Here is a 26,777-nt window from a genome sequence, read left to right on the forward strand (position 1 = left end):
AGTGTGCCAGATGATTCTTTTAAGTCCCGGGGTCGACCCAATCAACCTATGGGTCGACTCAATTCACACTTTGCTGCATTCTCAAGATTAGATCCATCCAAATGAACAAGACCATATATATATTTTCAATTAAACAAATATACTGAGAGTAATGAACTTATAAATGAAGTATCAATTTAACTTATAGCAAGCTCTAGATAATTGCTTGTTAATCATCAAAATAACACTATCATCCTCAGATAGCATTCATATTATCGGGACTTAGACTTCAATATTTACCTGTGCTGTAATACCAATACCTCCAGGATGTTGATCATACAACAAAATTCTTTCAGGAATAGCACGAGTTTCATGGGGATTTGCACACTCAGTACCCAAGTCGGAAGTGTTGCACATCATATGCCTACATATAAAATATGCATAGCCATTACATTCATATGGTATAGCGCATATCAGACAAAATGCAAGCTTAAATAATAAACTGCAGCATATATGCAAATGTAGAACTTGTATGTTCCTAAATTAATATTTAAAAATGAAAGTTCTATTCATAATTAGTAGAAGAAACCCGGCAAGCTGTCAGTTCCTACAGTCTGAGGGATGCACTGGAAAAAAGAGAACCAGCAACTCATCTTATCAAGGGCAAGTGGCCTAATTTAGGCCAACCATCTGATAAATTTACAGCTTATCGATCACCCTGCTAGTATTAAACAATCGAACTGGCTCTAGACAACAAAGTGACAAGAACTTACAATGGAACTACGTTGAGGAGAGCATGGGAAGCAGCATGCATCCCTGCACGAAATGGAAGGTTCTGCATCTCCACAGCTGTCTTTACTGACGGAGGAATCCGTATCCAAGCTGCCTGCATAACCATTTGAAAGAATGGTACCCAAAAATTGAGCAAAAGCTTGAAAAGTCAGAGTACGAAAAAATTAAAAATAAAATGATTTGTACCACTAACCTGGGATTCAAAGGAATATGAAGGTAAAGAAAGCTCAACTCTGTCAAATATCCTGTTACTTGCTCTCCATATGCGATAAAAGCCAAACCATTTGGTTGTTACTTTGCAAGCATTTGCTTGGGCAGTTGTTCTTAGTTTCTCAAATTCTGATGCCCTCACTGGTGGATAACCCTAAAGACAACAAAGAAAAGAACAATCAATTGTTTTTTATAATTTTAGAGTCAATTTAAGAGTGTCATTCCAAACAGCAAATTAGCAATAATAAATCCTGCAATACTCGATAACCTAGATACGTATGGGCAATCTACGACTATTTATACAGCTAGGAGATAAGGTAGTGATAATCTCCACTATTTTGATTATTTTCAAATGACAACTGCAAGATTTAAATCCACCCTGCAGAAAGCATCATCAAAAACTGACCCGTAATGTTCACTATTAGGATATAAAGGATACCCAAGAGGTTCGCACACAAATGGGCTATCACCACACCATGGATCTTTGTAAGACCTGATTCTAGAACCTTGACAATCTCAGTGATGAGTCAAGCTCAAAAACTTGAAAATCCATTTCCAGTCTTTAAAGTTTAGAAGTGCCAAAAGAAGAAAAGGCTAAAGAAAAGAAAAAAAACTTCTACATCTCAAACTCTTACTTTCAGACAATTTAAAAAATATATAGTAGAAAAGGAAAGAAAAAAAAGGAGTCTACATAACCATTAAATTCTAAATTGAGGAAAACTTCACTAAATAAAAAAGGAAAAAAAACAATGGCGTACATAGATGACAGTCATATGACTGAAATCAACTGAACTTGGGAAAAACCATTCAATCATCAAAAACAAGGATGGGATATTCATAAAGATGAACTGAAAGGTAGTTCTTGGGGAAAAGACAGCATTGTCAATTAATGAATGAAAATAAATTGCATTCTAAAAGGTTTAATAGCTATACATACAAGGTCATCTCCAGTAACAATAATGTCTGTGTAGTCACGTGTCTTTGTATAATACTTCAAATCAGCTTTTTGGCAAAAAGCAATCTTTCTTGATGAGTCTAATTCTTTCACAAGATGGGTGACGCCTTGATGCATGTAAACAGCACCTTCATATACCTGAATAGGTGAAAAAAAAGGGTAGGGTGTCTCATATACTGATTTGATCTATAAAGAACAAGAAGCAACATTCACTATATAAAATCTGCATCACATTATAATTATAGAAAGAAAATACAAATGGCTAATGTATAGAAATGCTAGAGAGAGCATGCACCCTCCAGGAATCATGAAGCAATCACATACAATTATCAAAGTTTCTAAAGAATTAAGCTAGGACTATGTCGTGGGCCACTAATTGCCTTCAGGACCTTATGCTTGAACATCTTAGGTCCTATTCGGTAATTTGAAAGAACTTCTAGAGAACAAAACTTCTCTAATATAAATCATGCCAGTACGATGCAAAACTTTTACTCTGGGATATTAGATTTATAGCTGTTTGGCTAGGATCAAAAGAAAATCAAGAAAAGTTTTTTCCTCCCACAAGAATTGGTTGCCAACCCACTGTATTCCAGACAATATGAACCCTAACAGCCTAACCTTTGGCCACATCAATCACCACCAGTGTCCATGTGACCACAACCACCATTACCATTGCCATCTTCATCACCACCATTACAATTGCCAACACCATCGCTGCCACCATGGGCACCATCATCACCATCACGATCATGACCACCACAATACAAGGATCACCACCACCGTCATTACTGCAATCATCATGCCCACCACCATCACCTAGACAACCATCACAATCACCACCACCATCACTGTGACCACCACAACTATTTGGGCACCATTACCATGGCCACTGGAACTGCAATCATCGCCATCATCATCAATATAACCACCACCACAATGGGACAACCACAATCACCACCATGTCACCAAGACAGCCACCACCATAGCCACAATAATCACCGCCGCCATCACTGCTACTTGCATCACCATGATTACGGTGGTGGCGGCGGCGACAGTATGGGGAATGGGGAAGTGGGAATTGGAGATGGGTCGCCAAATGTGTGTTGAGATCCTCCAAGAGACCAGGTGAATTTGGTTAACCGAATTTGGGAAGCGGGATGAAGGATCTAGCTAGCAAAGGGGTATGGGCTGGCAAAGATGGGGCACGAACCGAATGGCTAGGGATCATTTGGAGGTGGCCTGGATAGAAAAATGGGAGAGAAAGGCCAGGGGCATGATTGTCGTCCGCGCCATCACCATGATCAGTGGAGACCGCCAGTGTTGTTGCTGTGGCTAGTATCGTCAACATTGTGGTAATGGACTAGGGGTAAGCACAATAGGGATTCGGAAACAATAGCAAATAAGGCACATAAGCTGGGGGATTGGACAAGATAAATGCTATAAGTGAGATTGGCTTTAGTGAAGTATGAAAATACTTTAGTATGGGGTCTGTTTTGGAGTATTTTTCATACCTTAAAACATGTATCCAAACACTTGTATAGGAACTATTTGCAAGGAACAAAAATTGGTCAATGTCGTGGCATTTTTGTGCATCTAATTAGGGCCTTAATTATTATTTAACGAATAACATGTCCAAGGATGTATAGACTATGATAGCTTAAGAAGATGGAGACTTGTCGCTAAATAAAAATAGTAGCTTAGAACCAAGATTCGTCGTGCCGATACCGGAGCCCGGACCGGTTGGCCGGCGGCACCGGTTCGGTACTTTGATATGTTGTAATACAACTGATTGGAAGGATTGAAATATCACAAGGAGGTAATTTGCTAACTTGATACTAGCACTGGCACAATCCATATTGTTTTGTGCTATCCCATGCAAATTGGCACTTAATCCATGGTCAGTTATAACAGGAAATATAATAATCTCACTTGAATTAGACACCAATATGCCTACCCTTTATAGAATTGAATATCCACATGGTTGTAATTGCATGTATGAAATACACATATGTAAAGAATTTACTTTTTTGCCCTGTACAAAAAATATTGATAGATTAAAAGAATCTTAAATAGGAAATCTTAAATTCATTAAAGATAGGTAGCAAAACACATTCAAAGTATCAACAAAGAAGCACTTGAAAACTAAGAAAATATAAGATATCAACAACTCATGTGAAGTGATCATCCTTTTTACAAGATATGTAACTGCCAGCTAACATTGAGGTACAAAAGCCCAAATGAGAGATGAATTCTAGTATTCTACAGTACAAGTATATTCAAACTACAAACTACCCTCTAAATCATACAATTCATCTCTTCTTTTTTTTTTCTCCCTTTTTAACCGGTGTTACTTGGGCACTCGCATCCAGCTCCGATGATCCGTATCAGATGCATATTTGAGACAGATAAATATCGGATACTTGGATACTTATAAAGTTCTTTGGCAGTCACTTTAAAAGATTGGAAGAAAGTTGAACTCTTCCAACAATGAGTTTGATCCTCTAATTTGACATTAGTTGTTCTTTTTCAAGATTTGTTTATAGGTATTGAAACAACTTTACAAAATAATTGTTGCATGATTTAGAGGAAAGTTGGAATGAGAAACATGTATATTGAAAGATCTTAACAAATAATATCTTTTATCATTTTCCTTTTAATGTTTAAATAGATAATGTTTAAACTTTAAATACATATAAATATATAATTTAATTAAATTTATATGTTATCCTGCGTATCCCCACATCTTTCCTTTCCCCTCTTGCTGAGTTAGGCACTTGGACACGTGTCCAAATCTAATTCTCATATTCATGTGCATGCAACACAGTCTTAATCCAAATCATACATATTAGATATTTTTTTCAAGCAAGAGCAAAAATAAAATACAGTAGATTCTTGTTATATATTTTTAAAAATAAAAGAGTGGCACAGAAAAACTTGAACTTCTGTAAATAATAATATGGTAAAACATCCTAAAGCAAATAAAATAATAAAATTCTACAGTTCATTTTATGCAACCTGCTGATTACAAATATCAAACCACTGCAAATTAACAGCACTGCAGCTTGGAAGAGCATTGACTGCAAATTACCTGATAAAAAGCCCTGCTTTCCTCAATTTCCTCAAGCACTTCGTTGTTTAACATGTCGACCACTTTGTATCTATCAGTTTCTATCGCACGTATGCTAACTGCATGTGATGGCCTTTCCTGGAAAAATGGAAATAAAAGGTTAAATAAGTAACTATTACTTCTCATTTCTATATACCAGAGGAAAAAGGCATGTAGACCAAAACACACACACCTCAGGTCCAATATAATTCCATACTTTGGAAGAAGAAACACCTAGGTGATCATTACTTAAGTATCCTTTAAGCTTGAGAGCTGTTATTGCACAGTCCAGACCAGAACCAAAATATTTTTCATCATATTGTAAACACAATGGGAGTTCATAAGCAGCACAGGCAATATGCTGTTCTAGCACCTGTAATACGCACTTCAAAAATAAACACATGGCAAACTTTTATCCATTTACATAAATCCCCCGATAGAATTTAAAAAAAAAAATGTTTTCTCCTTAAATTAAAGAAGCAAGCATGTTTAAATGAACCTTCTGGTTATGAGCATCAACTTGGCAATGCTCAATTGGGCTCCCAAAAAGCTTATGTGGAAACTTCATGAAGTACTGATCAAGTGGCCCTTCAAGTGCAACATAGACTGCCAGTGATGGCCTTGCTCTTCTTCCAGATCTCCCGGCTTGTTGCCACAAGCTACAAATTAAGGGGGGAAAGGAACAAATAAACATCATCAAGCTGATAGGGAGCATACATACATAATGCAAGATATCAGTTAACTCTCCACCTAGCAACACTACCAGGAAAACCAAGATGCAAAGTTGCATCAATATGTCCTACATCAATCCCAAGTTCAAGAGCATTTGTCGCAGCAACACCATGAAGTTTCCCCTCAAAAAGTTCAGCTTCTATTCTTCTTCTCTCCTGCTCTATCATTTATTCCACAACCCAGCAAACCATAGTCAAGGATTTGGTGAAATATGAACCACTAATCAAGAAAGGAGAAAATGAAAGTGAGAAAAAACACTGCTACATATACATAACAGATAAGTTAGATTTTCATAAATATTGTGTAGATTTTGATTTTAACCAGCATTAAGTAGACAAAGCATAATCTAAATAATTCGCATTAATGAGGTATATTAGCACCCCCCCCCCCCACTTCTTCCCGCACATGCAAATTATGGGCAATAGAGGTTAGTCAATTTGTACAATCTTCATTGACTGCACAAAGACCTTTCCAAGAGGACACAGTGATGCTTCATACGAATCCGCACCGCTAAACTCAGATCCTCAACATCATGAATAAATATCTTCATCATGACAAGATATACATCTAACATCCCACTCACAATGCTAAACAATAAAAGCTTAAGCAATCTCAATCCTTTGATCAATCAGCGAATTGATATGGACCAAAGTTTGTTGTACCGGTTAGTACCATACCATACCAGACGTACCATGCCATACTGGTACTGAACTGGTACACAATCTTGTACTCTACCAACACTCGGTACGACCGTACAGTGTACTGACACTATAATAGAATGATCTCAATATAGGGTTCGATACCAAAACAGTGAACCTTGATATGGACCCTATCAAGGTTCCTAACAATGGAAAGATGGCAATGCAAAACAGAAGTTCTTCAAAGCATGGAGACAATGTTCACAATGAATACCATCTCTCACATGATCCTTCTACTTTGCCATACAAGTCATCTAGGGTTTAGGTGTGCAATAGTGCAAACTGAGCAGAAATTTAGTTATAGTACTTGAATGAAACACTGCAGTATACCCCATTCCTTTCTTTCTCTTTTAGGTGTATGTATACAATTATGCACTTGGTTTTGTATATATCCATGGTTAATCCTCTTCTTTTGTATACATTCCTATTTGATCATTACATATTATATCTCCTTTGCCTTGCACTATGAATGCTTTATAAGAAAAGATACCCTCGATGGGCTTCACTCAAGAGGAAACATTAAGTATCCTGAAGTTAATATGCAGTCCCAACCTAAGGTACATTAAGCTAGATGTCTTACCATCTAATGCCTATTGACAGGAGTATTGAACTTCAAATAAGAGGAGGGGGTTTGAGATGGAATGAGATGAAGAAAGCAATCCTAGAGTACATGCAAATCTATATGGATGCAATCTAAATAATCCCTTAACATGGTAATGTATTATAGTGACATGAAAGAGTGGAATAACCTGAGGAGTGTAGCCAGCACGATATACAGATATAGAACCAACCAGATCACATGCAATCTCCTGAAGAATTTCACGCCTATCATAATTACAAAAAAAAAACATATTGAATCTATAAAGAAGCACAAAAATCTAATACAGTAACAGAATAATATTTTCAAAAAATTATGTCCTATTAATCACATATACCTAGAAGTATTTCTTATAAATATTTAAGTGACTTACGTGTAACAAAGAACTAGTTCGCAGAGTTTCCTCGTCTTACAAAAGGCAATGCAGCGAAGCCCATGCTGAACCATTTCGGCAAAGAGATAAGAAACTTCCATAATTGAGCTGGAAACAAAAACATGACAATTAATAAAATTTTTGGTTCTATAATGAACAAAACAGTCATCATATATTATTCACTAAAATATAAAACCAGCCTATGTGCTTGCACCAGCTATAAGCAATCCCATAATGTCAGCCTTCATCAATTTAACACAGAAGGGATGGTCAGTTACGACTTGTTACCCCGCATACCAAGAACAAGGTTAGTCTTAATGAAACTTGAAGAACCAATATTCATAGCTGATTTGGAGTTTATGAATAAGGTCTCGACCAAGGAAAGCCGTACCGGTCCGTACCGGCCGGTACGGGCCGGTACAAACCGGTCCGGTGCTTGACCGGTACCGGAGACAGATGAAAACCGGTATATCCGGTTTTCATCTGTGTACCGGCCGGTACGGACCCCGTACCCGCCGGTACGGGACTCGTATCGGTGCGAACCGGCCGGTTCGCACCGGTACGGGTGTTTTTTTTTTTTTTTAAGAAACCACAGCTTCGCGCTGTGGTTTCAAAAACCACGCGCGGCGCGTGGTTTCAAAAACCACGCGCCGCGTGGTTTTAAGGGAGAAGTGGCCCGTGGGCCACTTCTTTCACTTTTTTTTTTTTTTTTTGGGGAACCACAGCGAGGCGCTGTGGTTCCCAAAACCACCGCGGCGCGTGGTTTCAAAAACCACCGCGGCGCGTGGTTTCAAAAACCACGCGCCGCGCGTGGTTTTAAGAAGGAAGTGGCCAACCGGCCACTTCTTTCAAAGAAAAAAAAAATAAAAAATTGCTGTGGCCGATAGGCCACAGCTTTTTCCCTTTTTTAATGGGAAAAGGAGTGGCCGGAGGCCACTCCTTCCCATTAAAAACCAAGGAAGTGGCCGACCGGCCACTTCTTTCCGTACCAATTTAACGATATTAAGCTGGGATTTTCTGTTAATCTGGGATTAACAGCACGATCTTAAGCCTCTCGTTCGGTTATAAAAACCGAACGAGGCTCACTTCTTTCCCAAACAATTTGAGGTTGAGACTTGAGAGGTTCTATTTAAGGTGCGGAGACGGAAAGATTTGAGAGATAGCGAGGAGGAGGTCCTGCCCAAAAAATCCAGCGGAGACTATTTAAGGTGCGGTTTTTTTATCCTATATTATTTCATTAATTTTGTTAATAATTTACTTAAAAAAAATAGTTTATAAATTACTTAAATAATAAGATAATGCAAAAATTTACTTTATTAGCTTAATTTTTTGATAAGTTGTCCTTTTATGATAGAAATGGAGCCATCAAGAAAAACGAACCCTGCAAAGCGTGATATTGGCTGGTCTTATGGGCGAAGACTTTGAAGTGAGGGGCAACGACACCAGTTTCAATGCAAGTTTTGCGACAAGGTTTTCAAGGGAGGAGGGGTAACCAGGTTGAAGCAACACTTAGCCGGAAATTCCGGTGAGGTTGCTACGTGCCGAAATTGTCCTAACGAGATTCGTGTGCTGATGAGGCAGAATCTTGCTGAGGCCAAAGAAGCGAAGGAGATGGCTTCCAAGAAGAGGGCGGAGGTCGATCGCCAAGCGGCAGAGCCACCTTCCTATCACTCAAGGGAGCCAGAGGAGGTCGAGGATCTAGATGAGGAGGAGGCAGATATTCAGGCGGCCATGCATGCAAGCCTGGATGATCAGTGGCAGCAGGAGGAGGTGGCCAGGCATAGGGCTCGATTTGGGCCCTCTGCATACGAGGGCCCTCTGCGGCGGTTCTCGAAGCACTAGACAAGATCCAGAGTTCTTGAGGACAACTTCAGTAAGGGAGGGCGTCGGCAAAGAACGTGGCCGGATTGCATCTATGCTGGGTGGTTTTGGTAGCCGAAAGAAGTCATCTAGAGGAGTTGCAGAAGGAGCGACAATTCATGATGTAGATCCGCATGCTCTCCCCAGTAGAGATTCAAGGCAGCAGAGGGTAGACACAATGTGGATGAAGGATAAGAAGAAAACTATGTGGCAAGCTATTGGATCCTGGTTTCACTTCAGCCACATCCCAGCGAATGTGGCAGACAATACATACTACAGGTCTGCCATTGCCGCCATACAAGCTGCCGGTCCCGGTGTAGCTCCTCCAGGCCCGAAGGATATATACGGTGAGCTTCTTGACAACAATAAGGAGGAGCTGGAGAATTGGATTGACTCCTACAAGAGCAAGTGGCCCATATATGGACTAACCATCATGTGCGATGGTTGGACCGGTCCGACCAGGCGGAGCATCATCAACTTCCTGACATACTGTGATGCTAAGACCTTCTTCCACAAGTCGATTGATGCTTCGGCTTCTGTGCACAACACCTCGTACATGCTGAAACTTATGGAGGATGTGATTGATCTGGTAGGAGAGGAGAATGTCGTGCAGGTCGTCACTGATAATGGGCCGCAATATAAGGCTGCCGGGCAGGTCTTGATGGAGCGGCGGCCACATATTTTCTGGACCCCATGTGCTGCACATTGTATCGATCTTATGTTGATGGACATTGGAAAGATCCGTAGGGTGCAACAAACGGTGGAGACAGCCCAACGCATTACGAGGTATATTTATAACCATAACTGGGTTCTTTCATTGATGAGAAAGTATGCAGGGGAAGAGATTCTGAGACCAGGAGTCACACGGTTTGCTACCAACTTCATCGCACTTGATAGCATACTCGAGAAGAGAGGAGCCCTACGTCAGATGTTTGCCAGTCCCGAGTGGTATGATAGTAGATATTCTTATGCCGGCACTGAAGGAAGCAAGATAGAAGACTTGGTGACGAGACAGCCATTCTGGCAGCGGGCTACTACAATAGTCAAGGCTATCAAACCATTATATGAAGTGCTGCGGGCCGTAGATAGCGAGATCTACCCCCAGATGGGGTTTTTGTATCACATGATGGTCAAGGCAAAGGATCAGATTATGGAGGCAGATCCAGCACATGGCCGGTCATACATCAACATCATTGAGCAACGGTGGGGAGCGCAAATGGGTACGGAATTACATCTAGCAGGTAAACTAAGATATAATTATAGTGACAATTATAGTGATGGATATAATTATATAATTATGCTAAGATAGTCTCGTATATGTGCAGCATACTACCTAAACCCCCGGTTTCAGTACAGCATAGATGGAATTGGTATGGATGAAACACTTCTGGATGCTTTGCGTAATGTGATTTACAAGATGGAGGCAGATCCAGAAAAAGCGGCCCTATGTCTTGAAGAGGTAATTATGATTTAGTAATTACTAGCATGTGTAAGTATATCAGCATCTTCAATTATTAACATGGTTTTCTTATGCTTATTTTTCACAGAGCAAATTATTTAGAGAGGGCAGCTACAGTTTTGGCCAACGAGCGGCTGTCGTCAGCAAACACAATATGAATCCAGGTACGTGACACATCAGCAAAACATTCACCTGGTGTTAGTTACTATTATGGAACTATCATATATGTAATCTTCATAAATATTTTTGCAGCTGAATGGTGGGTGCATTTTGGCGGATCCGCGAGAAATCTAAAGCGGATAGCTATCCGGATCCTCTCCCAAACAGTCTCCTCTAGTGGATGTGAGCGCAATTGGTCCACCTTCGCCCTTATCCACAGCAAACAAAAAAACCGTTTGACGCAAAAGCGCCTCAACGACCTTGTTTATGTGCATTACAATTTGCGGTTGAGGCTAAAGTGCATCCAGGAGAAAGTGGAGCTCAAGTATACAGATCCGATTTACGGGTCCTTCATCGCTGATGACGATGATCCACTACTCGGCTGGCTTGTAGGCCAGCAGCAGGAGCCCGAGCTTGACGAGCCAGGATCGCCTCCACGACCAGCTACCTTCATAGCCACCGAAGCTGGGGTCGATCCAGAGCAATGGGCTGAGCGCAATAATCCACGCACCCCCAGAGCTGATCAGCCGCAGGCACAGGGGAGCCAGACAGAGAGGGCCAGGAAAGGAAAACAAAGAATCCCAATGGAGAGTGTCGAGGAAGAGACTTGGACTAGCAGCGATGAAGGTTCTGGTGGTGATGGATCTTCTAGCCATGGAGGGAGCGGAGGACAGTATGGTACTCATGAGACACAGCCGGAGGGTGGTCTTTATTTCACCGGTGAGTCCCAATTTATGGGTGCTACACAGGATACGGACCACGGTCGACCACCTGATAGAGATCGTGAGGATATTATTGGATATAGAAGACGGGCTCCTCGAGGTCGTTCAGGAAGACAGGATACGACTGCAGATCCGAGGACATACGGATACGGATTCTATTATCCACAGCCTCAGCCTGACGAATACGGATATGGTGCATTGGATTTTGCTTCCGCCATATTTGGATGGGCCCCTACACAATCAGAGGACACCTCTCAAAGCCAGAGCGTGAGCGAGAGATCCGACAGTTTTTATAACCTGGCGCGTGTTCCTTCTGATTGGGTTGATTTGCCTCCTCCTGATTATACTTATGATCCAGATATCTACGAGAGCCATCGGCACTCGTCCCGATTTTAGATATCCTAGAGTACTTTAAATGTATGTAAATGATTGTATCTTAATTCGAAGATATTTTATGTGTATGATTTTATCATTTCGAACAGGAGGAAAACATAACATGCAATGATGCATCATATATGTTTCAAATTTCAACCCTAAATTTAAATATGAAAATATCAAAAATCATGAAAAAAGTAATAAAAAAACATCAATTTTCATTTAATTTAAGATCCAACAGAGACAACATTAAAAAAAAAAAAGTCTGGCTCGCGGAGCCCGGCCGGTACCGTACCGGTCCGGCCGGCGACCGGTACGCCGAGCCGGACCGGTACGGCGGACCTTGGTCTCGACCTTGTATGTATAGGTACAAAGAAATATGTATTTCTACATGAACACGTGCATATGCAAATCTTGTACCTTCAAATCTGCATTTGTTAATGTGTATACATCTTAAATTAAGTAACTCAGATTATTCTTTTATCAACAATGCTTACATGTGCCACTATACAGATATTCCCTCTTTCATACTAGCCAAACTACAAAATATTTCGTGTGGGATCAAACTAGATATATGACCTTGTCGGACCCTAAACAAGAAAGCTTTAATTGGAACTTGCAAGCCTGGTTACATCCAGAGTCACAAGTTCAGTGTTCGGGAATAGTTCAGCAAGGTTAAGAAATCCGGTATTCAGAAAAAATCTAGTACACTCAGAAAAAAACAGCAAAAATTTATTATACTAATAAAATTTAGGCTAATATTTATAATATATATTCACACTCACACATTTATACTATTTATATAATATATATTACACTATATAATATATATTACACTATATAATATTTATATATAATTCATCCTAATTTAAATAATATAGGATATTTTAAGAAAAAATAAAAGGGTAAGATAAAGGTGTGGACTGGGGAAAGGAGGAGGATGAGAAAAGAGGAAAAAGTAAAAACGGTGGTGAAGACAAAGTAGAAGGGAAAGACTTAGGCCCCGTTTGAGGGAGCTTTTGGAGGACCAAAAAGTACTTTCTGCCCCTCTAAAAGCACTTTTGATGAAAAAGGATGTTTGGTAAAAATTTCGGAAAGCTGTTTTAGCTTTTTCAGAAAGCTAAAAACAGCTTTTGGAAGAAGCCCCATTTTGGAGCTTTTCGAAAAAGCTATTTTTTGACCAAAATACCCATAATAAAATATAATAATTACATACTTTGTCCTTTTATAATATTTTGTACATTTATTATTGTATTATACTATAAATATAATATAATATTATATTATATCATAATAAATTAATATGTTATATTAAATAATTTAATATTATGTTATATTATGAAAAATTAATTTACACTAATAATTATAATATTTTACACCTTTATTATTGTATTATACTATAAATATTATATTATATTATATTATATCATAATACATTAATATGTTATGTTAAATAATTTAATATTATATTATATTATGAAAAATTAATTTGCGTTAATAATTATAATATTTTACACCTTTATTAATGTATTATACTATAAATATAATATTATATTGCATTATATCATAATAAATTAAAATATTATGTTAAATAATTTAATATTATGTTATATTATGAAAAATTAATTTACGCTAATAATTATAATATTTTATATCTTTACTATTGTATTATACTATAAATATAATATTATATCATCATACATTAATATGTTATGTTAAATAATTTAATATTATGTTATATTATGAAAAATTAATGTATGCTAATAATTATAATATTTTGTACCTTATTATTGTATTGTACTGTAAATATAATATTATATTACATTATATCATAATACATTGATATGTTATGTTAAATAATTTAATATTATATTAAATTATTATGTTATAGTATACATTGTTATATTACTATATTGTAATAATATTATATTATATTATATTATAGTAATATTATACTATATCATATATTTATATATTAATATATGTTATATTTTATTATGCTCTGTTGTATAATACTATGCAATGTTCTTTATGGTAATTTTGTCATACAAAAGTACTTTCTCAGTTTGTTTACAAAACACAAGTTAAAGTGCCACAACACTTTAGAAATTTAGTTACCAAACAGCAAACAACTTTTTATAAACGCTTTGCTTCAGAAAGCTCTACTTCCAACAGTTCTACTTCCAAAAGCTCTACTGCCAACAGCTCCCCCAAACGGGGCCTAAGAAAGTACTTTCGTGTGACAAAATGACCATAAAGGACATTACCAGTATTATACAACAGAGCATAATAAAATATAACATGTATTAATACATAAATATATGATATAGTATAATATTAATGTAATATAATATAATATTATTACAATATAGTACTATAACATTATGTATTATAGAATAATACTTTAATATAATATTAAATTATTTAACATAACATATCAATGTATTATGATATAATGTAATATAATATTATATTTATAGTATAATACAATAATAAATATATAAAATATTATAATTATTAGTGTAAATTAATTTTTCATCCTTCTAATGACTATTTATCTCTCTAACAAATTTTCTAGCTAGGTGATAAAATTGGTTAAATAACTACTAATATTTTTATTTATTTATTTATTTATTTAGATCAGATTATTTGCCACTCACTCATTATTTATTTATTTATTTATTTATTTATTATTTTATTTCATTGAAATATAGAGGGATCGCCGGCCATGGGTGGTGGCCGGCATGGTGGCTGCCACCGTGGGCAGCCATGAGCTTCCAAAAGAAAAAAAAAGAAAAAAAAGAAGAGGAAGAAGGAACAGAGGCGGCGGCGTTGAGAGGAAGAAGAAGATAGAGAGGGAAAGGATGGGTGAGAGAGGAAGAAGCGGAATGAGGATTTTGGAAAAAAAAAGTGTGATTTAAATAGGGGTATTTTGGTCCAAAAAATAGCTTTCCGACAAAGCTGAAAACAGCGTTTTCGAAAAGTTCCAAATTGGAGCTTCTCCCTAAAAGCTGTTTTCAGCTTCCCGCAAAAGCTGAAACAGCTTTCCGAAAATTTGACCAAACATCATTTTTTATCTAAAAGTACTTTTGGAGGGCCAGAAAGTGCTTTCTGGCCCTCCAAAAGCTCCCCCAAACAGGGCCTTAGTCTTCTACCAAAAAGAGTGAAAGAGTAGCATTTAATACTCTTTTATAAAATTATTATTTTAACTAAGTCAAACACCACTTTCTCCATTCTCCCAATTGTTTCTCCCTGACTGCACCCACTTCATGCCTCAAAAGCAAAAAGCTTGGCCGTGAACCTTTCCAGAGCGAGTATCAGCTCAAATGAATAAACTTTAAAGATTCACAATTATTCATGAATTGAAAGATTTATGACCTATTCGCCAAAATCCAGAATTTAATGATACATTCATGATAAATTCGTGATACATTGGGGGTTAACAAATTACTCATCAAATTCTTTGGTTAGACTATGAGCTATGAATAATTCGCAGATTTTTCAAAACATCAGTGAAATTTGTAGCCACCATTGCATCTTTAAGGGCACTACCCCATCAACTATTATCCGCTTAGTTACAAGGTATCATATGACTTGCTTAGAATCCAATGACAATCTCTAGAATAGTATTGAATCTCGAGCCAAGGCATCATGTAACACAATGAACCGGAAGTTGTAGGTGGGCAAGAGTAACTTTCGAAACTTTTGAGTTGACTATTATGACAAATCACACAATGGTTTTCTTCTACCCATCATAGCATCAAACCATAACCATCAACATAAACAAACAACCTTCTCCCAACCATTCAGGGTTGGCTTAATGGATCCTTATTCTCCAAGCAATCCTATAACAGGCAACCTCAAATGCAATTTCAAGCTTTTCCATATTTTTTTCTCATAACCTCCATCGATGTTGTCTTAGGCCTTCCTCTCCTTTTCCTACATCACATTTATTGATGTAATTTTCCTTATTGGCATGAGCTTCTGTCTATTAAAGCATGATGATGTATATTGAAATTGAGGCATTAAGCAAGCATTGACTTCACAATTAATTTACATTAATCCATCAAACAGAGAACCAAGTGCTCTAAATCATCAATCTTCAATGTTTCTTTACAAAGGAAGATTACATGTAAATAATGTGGCTTCATCTAAAAGTTCGAAGTTGTAAACCACCCTTTCAAATTTCGCCATTTCACCTGAAGTGTTACTGTTTTTATTTTCTTAGATAACAACCACTATAGATATTGAAAAAAAAAAAGCTCTCTCTCCCCCACCCAATATATATGACACAATGCTATATAATATTGTACAATATGATATGATATGATACCATATGATATAATATCATATAACATAATATTATACAAATATGTCTGTGTGTGTGTGCCTTACAGAGTATCATCTAAATCAGAGCAAAAGTCTTATTCCACTGAAAACCTTGTTATTCAGGCCTTAGGATGTTCTTTTTAGTGCTTCAACGTTCATGGCTAAACTGTTTTGTGGAAACCCATCATAAGAAGCAGAGAAGGATCCAAGCGTCAAAGTTTTCATGTGATAACTAGTATACAATGAACCTCTCTATTTTTTCATGTGAACATTATCAGCCATAACTTATTCTGAGCTATAGAAGTTTTTCCCTTGCTACAAGGGGAAAAAGGGGGGAATTCCAGTATAAAACAGAAGAAAGAGGAGTCGGGAGATGGTTGGGGAGGCACCAATCATTTTTCACAAATAATGTGAGAACCTCCAAGGAAGCAAAACAATCAACTGCATGATGACTAGCAAGAGAGATTCTCCATTAAGGACATGGACTGATGAAACTAGAAGAAATTAGAGGAATGGTAGATCATCAACGAGTAAAGAATGAATCAACCTTGAACGCCTGGTCATTACATCTGACTTCACATTTTTGCTATCATTCCTGCTGCTTGGAGCCTTAGGTCCCTAAGTAAAGCAAAATAACAACATTTATTGAATATCAGAAACATTATAAAATATAAATTTTTAAGCTAAGAGCATTGTAAATTTTACAAGAGAACTTCATATTTTATTATCACTGGTATAGGTAAGAAAACCACACTTACCAAACGTAATGGAGGATTCCATAAAAGAAAGTGTTTTTGACTGCAAGGACTTCCATCATTTTGTATCAAGTCTAAGTTCTGCAAATTGGCAAGCTCCTAACACACGAACAAATAAAAGGAAAACTTCTTGAAATAAATTGAGGCATCCTTCATATAATCACAGTTATTAAATAATTTGCAAAATTTGGCAAAGGAAAGTAATATCTAAAGTTACACCCCAAAAGTAACTTTGGTTTTTCAAAACAGAAGATACCTCGATATAATTACAAGATTCCCCAATAAACAACATAACCAATTATTGTCTACCTCAACAACATAGCTACCAAGCTACAAGCTGTTCCTTGCAGTGTGATTGTGTGTGAATAAGACTAATGCTAATTGCAATAAAGAATCAGCATTTGCAAGACTGGACCAAATATTAGACTATTCAAATTGAGAAGGTATTAAACTAGTTCAAGAAAACCCAATTTCAAATCTTGATGATCATAAATTTCAGGAAAATGTGGTATTTGGAAGTAAACAAGTTGATGCACCAATCATCATTCATGATAACACTTCATTGAACTACTTAATCAAGGCAAGAGAGTGTTGTTGTACACTAACTCAAGCACAACAATCCTAGGGAGGCAAGTACAGTAGCAAACATTTTACTCATTTGGGATCTAATTTAGGTTGGATATTCTTAAACAAGGGTCCCTTGTATTAAATTTCTCATATGACATGTCTGGTAAATCATGTGATAGTCCTTTAATTTGCATGAGTTAGAAGAACAACTTTGGTAAGGAGTTCCTTTAGAAGTTCTAATTTAGAAGTGTTGAGATTATATCAGTTTCAACTTCACTTAGATTGAGCTTAGATTGGTTTTATGGTCTGTAAAAACATTTACTGGAAAACAAAATGAGAATCTTCCCTCTTTCTCTCAACGTAATGGCCCCATTTTCTTAAAAGTTATGGTTATTTATACTCCTGATATTGTGCTGGTGATGAGTTGGGAAAATGTCATTCTTCAAATTATTATTGGTTATCTTTCTTAATATATGCTTTATAATTGCTTGATTAGTCGATTTTCTTAATGGTCACAGCAAATTAATTGTGATGTAACACAAGGATACCTGAACCTATTGCAGAACTAAATCTTTGGTCTTATGATTTATCTTTTGCTTCTAGTTTTCATTTAACATAATATAAAGAAATAGTTTCAAGTCTCAAATGCCTATTGATTAATTACACCCATGGAATGCCGTACCGGCCCGTACCGGCCGGTACGGGCCGGTACGTACCGGTCCGGCCGTGGACCGGTACCGGAACGGATAAAAAACCGGTATTTTCCGGTTTTTTATCCGAACCGGCCGGTACGGGTGCGTACCGGCCGGTTCGGACCCGTACCGGCCGGTTCGGAGCCCGTACCGGCCGGTTCGCACCGGTACGATTTTTTTTTTTTAGAACCACAGCGCTGCGCGCTGTGGTTTTTGAAACCACCGCGTACCGGCCGGTACGGGACCGGTACCAACCGGTACGTACCGAACCGGACCGGTACCGTACCGGTCCGGCCGGCCACCGATACGCCGACCGGTACCGGTACGGCGGACCTTGATTACACCCATAATTTTTAAAATTTAATTTTGCTCTTAGTTTTCCTACCTGCTAACATGGTTTCATCAGTATGTTGAGGCATTGGGATTTTGGAAATTGGCTATGCTTTGACCCATATCTGTGGTTGCCATATGACACCCATTTCCCTGATGATTGTACCATTTTCCATCAAATGTTTTATTGTTCAAGATTTTTGTTAAACAAAATATATTAAAGTAACAAGATAAAGAACAATGAGATTAAAGTAAGATACATCACGTCAGTTTGTAATAACATGATGTAGCCCATCTAAGGGATCACATATGCTCAACAAGTAGAGCACTCGGCTCAAGGCAGTAAACAACCATCTAATATTGAAAGTTATTCCAGAAATAATTAAACACAGTCATGCAACTTTCCTCTGATATTCTTTTATGGAGCTAATCTTCTACTTCATGGGCTTCTCTTAAAATGTTTTAAAATAATCACAACAACAACCAGGTCGAAGGTTTAAATTGATGGCATTCACTAGCCAACATATTAGGGAGAATTTTTCACCAAAAAAAAAATGTTAGAAGGAGAACCCTTACAATCTATAATTGCATTATCTTAACAATATCTTCAAATTAAACAACACCACCAATGATCCAGTTCCTACTCTTGTTAGCACTAATGGCATGCAAAGTACTTCAATTGTGTAACAACATACTAAGTAAGGCAAAGGTTCTAATCTGTAATTTGTTGGCCTACCATAGCATGCTCTCGTGGGTTTGCAGAGGTAGCAGTACAAAATATGAAGGCAGGATCACTACCATATGCTGCAAGCACAGAATAAAAAATTACCATTGTTAATTTTCTAATTAATATTAAAGGAGGCAAAAATACAATCCAACCATTGTATCATCTGAAAACCATCAAACAAAATGTACCATGGAAACAAATTCGACGGAGTCTCCTTAAGATAAGAGCCATATGGCAACCAAATGCTCCTTTATATGAATGAGTTTCATCAATCACTATATACCTGATTTCAAAACTTGTCTGAGAAAGCAATTGCAATAATGGGGTACTTTAAACAATTGTTCAACAACATTCTCTGTATGTTTTTCGTAATTACAATATCTGAATAAAACCATTGGAGGCTAAAAATGAACTAATATGAAAAATTGAAGTGCGCTAAGAAGTTACAAAAAATGCCCACCCACTACCTGAGATTTGATAAAATCCGCTGAAACCGTCCATGATACGGCAAGATTGACATGTGCAGCATATCTGGATTTGTAATCAACTACAGAAATAAAAATATAATTGTGTGGCATGTTAGTGAAGCTACGCAACATAAGAAATGCAAAATGTACAGAACTCCGAAGTCTCCACAAATACCAATCTTGCATTATCCTTGATCCAAATACGATGTTCTTGAGATGTATCACCATCATATACACCAACAGTCAAGTCCATATCCAGGCCCCTTGTCATCTCTAATAAAGCTTTAAGCTGATCTTGAGCTAAAGCCTACATGCAAGAACAACCATTTATTTCTGGTTATGCGAATGCTCAACAAGAACCAAAATAAAAATTAAAAATGTACATAATAAAATAGAAAGGTGAAACATTCTGGTAATTCTGTAAATAGTACCCCAAAAAGGAGGAAAAGAACTGGATACTGCACTTAAATAGTAAGCAAGAAATTTAAAGAGACGACCTTTGTTGGAAAGATGTATATAGCACATGAGAGTAGATTCTGAGAGAGTGATTCAAGAACTGGAACATTGTAGCACAGAGATTTTCCACTAGAAGTTGATGTTGCCACCACAATATTCTTCCCAGAAAGTGAAGCTTGCATAGCTTCAGCCTGTAAATTATTATTACAGAAGGTCAAAAACCACTAGAAAATATGGACTCCAAGAATAAAAAAAAAGAAGAAAATAACAGAAAACTAGTGGCACCTGGTGGCTGTATAACCTGGATATTCCAACCCTATTTAATGCACACTTTAATGTTTCCGACAGATCATTGGGAAGTTCCACATACACTGCCTCTTTTGCATCTATTTCTTGCACATGCACAATCTGCAGAGAACAAGACATCAAGAACATACTATTCAGGTTGCTCTTCTATCACATTTTCTGAACTTGAAGCATAGGCATGTAGGAAGAAACCTGTCCATGCTTTCCGATGCCTTGTCTAAGATGTTCAATCATTTCAGCAGCTTCCATGGGGTTCAAACTCTGTTGATTGATAATTCAATGATCAGATCACAGCAATCTTATCAATAAAGTTATCAGATGCTGACATGTAAGCAACAAAAAATTCAAAGTATCTCTATTAAAAGATTGATATTATTTTAAAGGATGTTACTTAAGATTTTATTTAATTTATGATGATTTGCAGTTAAATGAACAAGAGGATGATATCAAGAAGAGGAACAAAAGAGAAACATACATGACATACTGATGCCAATGATCTCGTCTTCACTGGCCTCACTTCACTACCTTCTGAAACACCAAAACCATCCTTCATCAATATAAGATCTTCTAGGGACAACATGAAAGGGAAGCTAGTTTTTGACAGGTTCTTTTCCTGAAATAACAGAAGGTCCACATCAAATCATGAACTAGAAAAGCCTCAATCTACTAACAAAAACTGCTAAGCCAATAATTCCGCCAAGCATCTTGGATCTGCCAGAGAAATATTCAAGCAAGGTATTCAAGGGAAAAAGTTCAGACATCTAGTCTCATCAGGAATTTAACAAGGAAGCAACAAGTTTGCCACTGAATAAACATCGGACTGGCAAACCAACTGTTCCCATATTTTGGACCTAGGTAAATAAGCCAAATATTCATGCTACTATTACCATAATCAATAAGCCTTCCTCAACCTCAAAATCTATACAACTTGCATGAACTTATGTTGTAAATTAAGCATATTGCAGATGTGCATGGAGAAAATACAGAGGCAGTAATCAGCATTGTAAATTTAACTAATACATCAGTGATAGAAAAGAAAATTTAACAATATATCTTCTTTTTCGCCTCCACATTCATTTTTCTCTTTTGAATTGACTTTACCAACAAAAGTTGTAGTAAGAACTTATAATGCCATGACTGCCAAAAGATTTTTCTCTTTTAAGCATCACAAAAATCCTTGTCTGTCTAACAGAGCTCTAGATCCTAGAGTAAGTGAACCAAGCTTGTATCTGGACTAAGCATACCATGCAACACTTAATAGCCCTCCATAATTCAGTTTTGAAAGCAACCTCCCGTTTCTCCGTAGCATTAATAACTGCTGAGGTTGGTGTTTTCTTTCTAGCTGTGAAAATAATCAATGAGGAGAAGTTAACCACTTATAGACTAACATGTGAACCTAGAAAATGAGACAAAAGGGAAAACAACAAAAATATAGGTAAATCATACCAGTTCGGAGCATTTTTGTCAGTTCACTTTGATCTAATAAATCTGTCGAAGGATTACCAATAACAATTGCAGAGCCCAACTTGGTTACCATATTTTCTTGTAAACCCAGAATTACTACTACCTGGCAAGTGGAGATACATCATATTTTTCAAACAAGAGTATGCAAAGTGATCTGTACATGTATTATACAAAGAAGAGGACAAATTGCATTTCAGAACATCGGTAAAAACAGAATAAAAAAGAATTTCTGACATATTATTCCATTCTGACATACAGAATGAAAGTAGAATATAGAATTAGAAATGATAAGATAAAATGATGTTCAAGAACAATTCAGATGCACAGAAGCAAATGATTCAGCACAGATAAAGTTAATAAATGAAATTGGTATTCATTCCATGATTTCTAGGATCGCTCAAGAAGGTTGGCTAGGCCTAAGCAAGAGTCAAAGGTAACACAATAAAAATCCTTATTTGATATATGATGGAATTTTGAGAATATCTGAAAGTCCTAGACCAATTTTCAGTTAAAAAAGAGACCAATCTCTTTTAGCCAACAACTTATAGTCTGTTTTCATGTCCTTCGAAGATATATGATTCTCGAGTGATGATTTAGATGACCTTTTTTACGCAAACCAATTTATCTTTAAGAATCAATTTTGATCAAAAGTTTGATTCTTCTAAGCCATGGATATGATTGCTACTTCTATTACATCCTGTTCTTGCTTTTCCTTCTGTTTCATTTTTTTCTTCTGATTTAAAGTCTGACTTCTTTTTCCCCGTGATTTCAGATTCACTGGTTCGCATGACCTGATCTAGGTCCCCTGTACTTTAGGATACCCATTGGTCGATAGTTGACCAAAAAGACATATGAAACAAAATCTTTACAATATGCTAAACTCCAGCTTAGCGATAATAACTGCAATTTTAAATTCTGCCTTCCAGGTAACCAAACCAAAAACCAAATCACGGGACCCAGTTATATTTCACCAGCATGATTGCCCTGATTATAAAAAGATTTACCTTGGGACAAAGTAGTGAGAGGTTCTCCACATCTGAAATGCATATATCATCGAGTCCAAAGCTACGACGATTCTTCAGTGCCTCCTCTATACAATCCCAAGTCATGCATTTACCTTGAATGTGAAAAAAGGCATAAAAGATGTTCAGAAAAGTGAAGTTCTTCAATACTCTCTTCAACCACGATGGACACACACACTGCCCTGTTTCCTTGGATGTTGTAAAGAGTTCTTCAAACAACAAGCAGCTACCCATAGTAGGACTTGATAAGCAGCTCGCGGATTCCACAAATTGGCTTATCCTATCACTGGTCTGTTGCTCGAACACATTCTTAAAATCGGAGCGTAATATATCCCGAAGCACGTGATCATTTTCTGGTTCTCTCTTGCGTTTTGTGTTTAAGGAAAGCTTGCTCGAACCTTCAACTTTCAAGGCCTCCTCCTTCCCACCACCCAACTTGTTTGACAGACTGAAATTACTTGGAGCTCCATCAAGTCCGGCGACATCAGATAGAGATGAAAGATCATTCATTATATCAAGCCAAGCCGACTCAGCAGCAGAAGACACCATGCTCTCACGTGAAGATTTTGAAGGGCCAGTTTGAGCCCCGGGGGGATCGGGTTCTACTGAAAATCGCTGGGTTTTCTTCGTAAATGGAACAAGAACCATGAATTCACCATGCTCAATCTGATGGTTCTCAATACGGCTTTCCAATCTCAGTTTTTCACCCTTCATCACCAAATCGACAGCAATCATGAATCCAAACGCAAAATATTAATAAATTAAGTCCATCTTATATTAAAATAACAGCATTTTTCTCCGAGTCTAAGTCTTGAGAGAGAGAGAGAGAGAGAGATTTTTGGTGTAGTCAAGAAACAAGTTGCTTTATAACCTTTAAAAGAAATCAAATTTTGATCAAGAGAGGATAACTTGGAGATGACAGCTGATGGAAAATACTGAGATTCGGCACTGGACTCCTACCTTGAAGAAGAGATGAAAGTTTGGGGAATTCTTCGCCGGGAGGAACGATTCCTTCAACAGAGCCTTCAATTCACCGATCGAACTGTGCCCGGCGATCGAGACGATCATAGATTCCCCGTTAAGGCTTCGGATTTCGATCTCCTTCTCCATCTCAGCCGTCCTAAACTCCTCGCTCGGCCGAAGGAATTTTTCGGGGGTCTCTCTTGTTGCCGACAGAGAGAGAGGGAGGGGGGCGGTTCGTCGGAGTGTTGGGGCTTTTAAAACCCTAGAATGTTTTGGCGGGGAAGGACACGTGGCGGCATCCGAAGGAGGGACAGTTTCTCGAACTGGGATGGTGGCCTGATGTTGATCTGTTTTGCGATCCGCTCCCCAAACGACGTACCCGAATTGTTAGAAACCAGGATGAGGTCCGGTCCGGGGCTTGTGAAACCAGCTATGGTGAGGAAATTCCCACTTTGCCCTCCGTTGAACCGGATTTAATGCCGGCCCTCCACTCCACTTGGACTTGACCGCCTCTACTCTCTCTATGAACACTTTCGATACACTTTAAGGGCTCGTTTGGTTCGCGGGAAGCATTTTCCTTCCTAGGAATATGATTTCTGGGAAACAAATTCCTAGGAAGAGGATGCCTAGGAAAGTACTTTTGGCATGTTTGGTTGACCATGGGAAAGTGACAAATTTTCAAGGTGCTTATGTTTGGTTGGCTATCCACTTTTCTAGGAAAGTTATATATAATTCCTATTATGCCCTTAATAAAAATTAGGTTTTTAATACCTCTTTAATGCTTCTTTAATGCTGAAGGGACTTTTTGGAAAAAAGTAAAAATAGAGTGATTCCCGCCTCATGGGAAAGTAACTTTCCCATGTTTCTCATGGGAAAGACTTTTCCATGAAATGTGGGAATCACATTCCTATGGGAATACAACTTTTCCTTCTCTCTCCTTTGAAAACTCCAACCAAACAAGAGGCATCTCATTACTTTTCCGTTGACCACACTTTCCCCCCTTCTTTTTCCGCGAACTAAACGAGCCCTAACCGTCAACCGTTTTGGGCACACTGGGTCAGCGCTGTTTGACGTCAAGTTGGCTGGACCACGTTTTCCTCCGTGGGAGCTCCAGTACAGCTTATGCGAAAGTTCAGTGCACGAGCCGTTGTCAAATCTAAATCGACCATTAGATGCAGTTCTTAGTGGGGATCGATCTGATGCGATCAAAAACCTTTTTTTTTTCTTCTAAGGATCAAAAATCTTCGAGGCATGTATTCGCTGCGGGTAGCGTATGCCTCAAGAGAAATTACACTACGGGATAAAAATTGGTATGAAGGTGGTCACCTACTTCATGGTATCGGTCAAATTTGGGCTCCTTTTAAATTGTTTACGTGTATTGAAGGATAAATAAATCTTTTTAATTGGATTGCTTCTTTTATGGCTCAACAATTTGAAGTGGTTTTCTTGCCGAGCGCGACAGTTGTCCCTCTTTCTCTGTTTGACGTCAAGTTGGTTGGACCACGTTTTCCTCCGTGGGAGCTCCAGTACAGCTTATGCGAAAGTTCAGTGCACGAGCCGTTGTCAAATCTAAATCGACCATTAGATGCAGGTTCTTAGTGGAGATCGATCTAATGCGATCAAAAACCTTTTTTTTTCTGAAGGATCAAAAATCTTCGAGGCATGTATATGCTGCGGGTAGCGTATGCCTTAAGAGAAATTACACTACGGGATAAAAATTGATATAAAGATGGTCACCTACTTCGTGGTATCTACGGTCTGGTCAAATTTGGGCTTCTTTTAAATTGTTTACGTGTATCGAAGGATAAATAAATCTTTTTGATTGGATGGTCTACGGCCCAACAATTTGAAGTGGTCTTCTTGCCGAGTGCAACAGTTGTCCCTCTTTCTCTGCGTTAATTTATTTTATTTTATTTTTAAATTCAGCTGGTTGTACTCAGCTATATGCGCAGCTGTTGTAAATTAAAAAAAAAAAAAAATCTAAGCCAAATCTGCGGAGGAAAAGGACGGTTTTGTGGGTCAGCACTCAGCAGCTGAGGGAGGTTGGTGGGAAGCAGCCGTGACGCTTGCTTTAAACTTATTCCGCACCAAACAAAAAAATGTCGGGCCAGCGGTCACATCATGAACGGGGCAACGGAATTATCTGGAATCGCTCCTCTGAGGCTCTGATGTCGTTGCCTTCCATCCAATCTTACCTTCCATGATGTAAGATACTTACATTTTTTATAAATAAAATGTCATATAAAAATCTCTAGAAGATATCTGCCATGAAGAACAATAAATTAATCGGAAAGTTAACGGCCAGTTAGAACGCGAAGCTTCGGTGCAGTGAAAGAAAGTTAACGGCTAGCCGGCCGGCAGGAAAATTGCCTATGCTCCAGCCGACCGATGGCACCCACGACGGGCGAGGCAGTGTGAAATTCCTCGAATAACGCTATGTGAGGATCCTCGGCTCATCCGGCGATCAGCTCGGGTGCCGTGGAGGAAGCAAGGGTCGGGCCACCTGGGATCTGGAGCCGGGGGGCAAGTGGTCGGGCCTCTGGCAGCTTGCGATCCGGCTGGTGCGCCTTCGTGAGCAGGAGATATCCCGGTGGTTGGCCCTTGCCGGCAAGGTAACTCCGATCCGCTATGTTTTGGCTAACCCCCTTTCTTTCAGGCACTTTGGATCGAAAGGGGAAGCA

At 38.1% G+C, this 26,777-nt stretch overlaps 1 protein-coding gene and 1 long non-coding RNA gene across 4 annotated transcripts; one reads left to right on the forward strand and one right to left on the reverse strand.

Annotated features, from left to right (window-relative positions):
• Window positions 1-223: 223 nt before the first annotated feature.
• On the reverse strand, window positions 224-24,321 carry LOC103707563 (uncharacterized ATP-dependent helicase YprA). Of its 2 annotated transcripts, none has more exons than XM_039119564.1 (24): window positions 24,094-24,321; window positions 23,116-23,841; window positions 22,094-22,214; window positions 21,892-21,989; window positions 21,123-21,260; window positions 20,840-20,908; window positions 20,627-20,749; window positions 20,383-20,532; window positions 20,061-20,192; window positions 19,886-19,965; window positions 19,607-19,701; window positions 19,428-19,495; window positions 17,106-17,201; window positions 16,895-16,965; window positions 7,444-7,551; window positions 7,222-7,297; window positions 5,793-5,929; window positions 5,542-5,701; window positions 5,236-5,427; window positions 5,025-5,141; window positions 1,919-2,074; window positions 965-1,135; window positions 753-865; window positions 224-403 (listed from the first exon to the last, which is right to left on the reverse strand). In XM_039119564.1, exons 1-24 carry the CDS (start codon window positions 24,241-24,243, stop codon window positions 262-264), a joined length of 3,489 nt encoding a protein of 1,162 aa, XP_038975492.1. In that variant the 5' UTR covers window positions 24,244-24,321; the 3' UTR covers window positions 224-261. The 2 variants fall into 2 exon arrangements, with proteins under 2 accessions (XP_038975492.1, XP_038975493.1); XM_039119565.1 differs by having other exon boundaries at window positions 225-403; window positions 5,236-5,415.
• Window positions 10,721-11,051, forward strand: LOC120106595. 2 transcript variants are annotated; one of them, XR_005508707.1, is made up of 3 exons: window positions 10,721-10,762; window positions 10,851-10,926; window positions 11,015-11,051. It is a non-coding gene; the product is annotated as an uncharacterized LOC120106595 (long non-coding RNA). The 2 variants fall into 2 exon arrangements; XR_005508706.1 differs by lacking the exon at window positions 11,015-11,051 and having other exon boundaries at window positions 10,851-10,942.
• Window positions 24,322-26,777: the final 2,456 nt, after the last annotated feature.

This window comes from Phoenix dactylifera, unplaced genomic scaffold (genome assembly GCF_009389715.1).
Source record: "Phoenix dactylifera cultivar Barhee BC4 unplaced genomic scaffold, palm_55x_up_171113_PBpolish2nd_filt_p 000577F, whole genome shotgun sequence".
Lineage (NCBI taxonomy): Eukaryota > Viridiplantae > Streptophyta > Magnoliopsida > Arecales > Arecaceae > Phoenix > Phoenix dactylifera.

What these genes read in the sequence shown, in the direction of transcription:
- LOC103707563 (XM_039119564.1), bottom strand. Translation starts at nt 24,243, where the DNA reads ATGGAGAAGGAGATCGAAATCCGAAGCCTTAACGGGGAATCTATGATC. An exon ending in CCGTCGAATTTGTTTCCATG is followed by an intron (nt 19,496 to 19,606) that starts GTACATTTTGTT and finishes CTGTGCTTGCAG; the next exon opens with CATATGGTAGTGATCCTGCC. An exon ending in AAAGCAGGGCTTTTTATCAG is followed by an intron (nt 2,075 to 5,024) that starts GTAATTTGCAGT and finishes TCACCTATTCAG; the next exon opens with GTATATGAAGGTGCTGTTTA.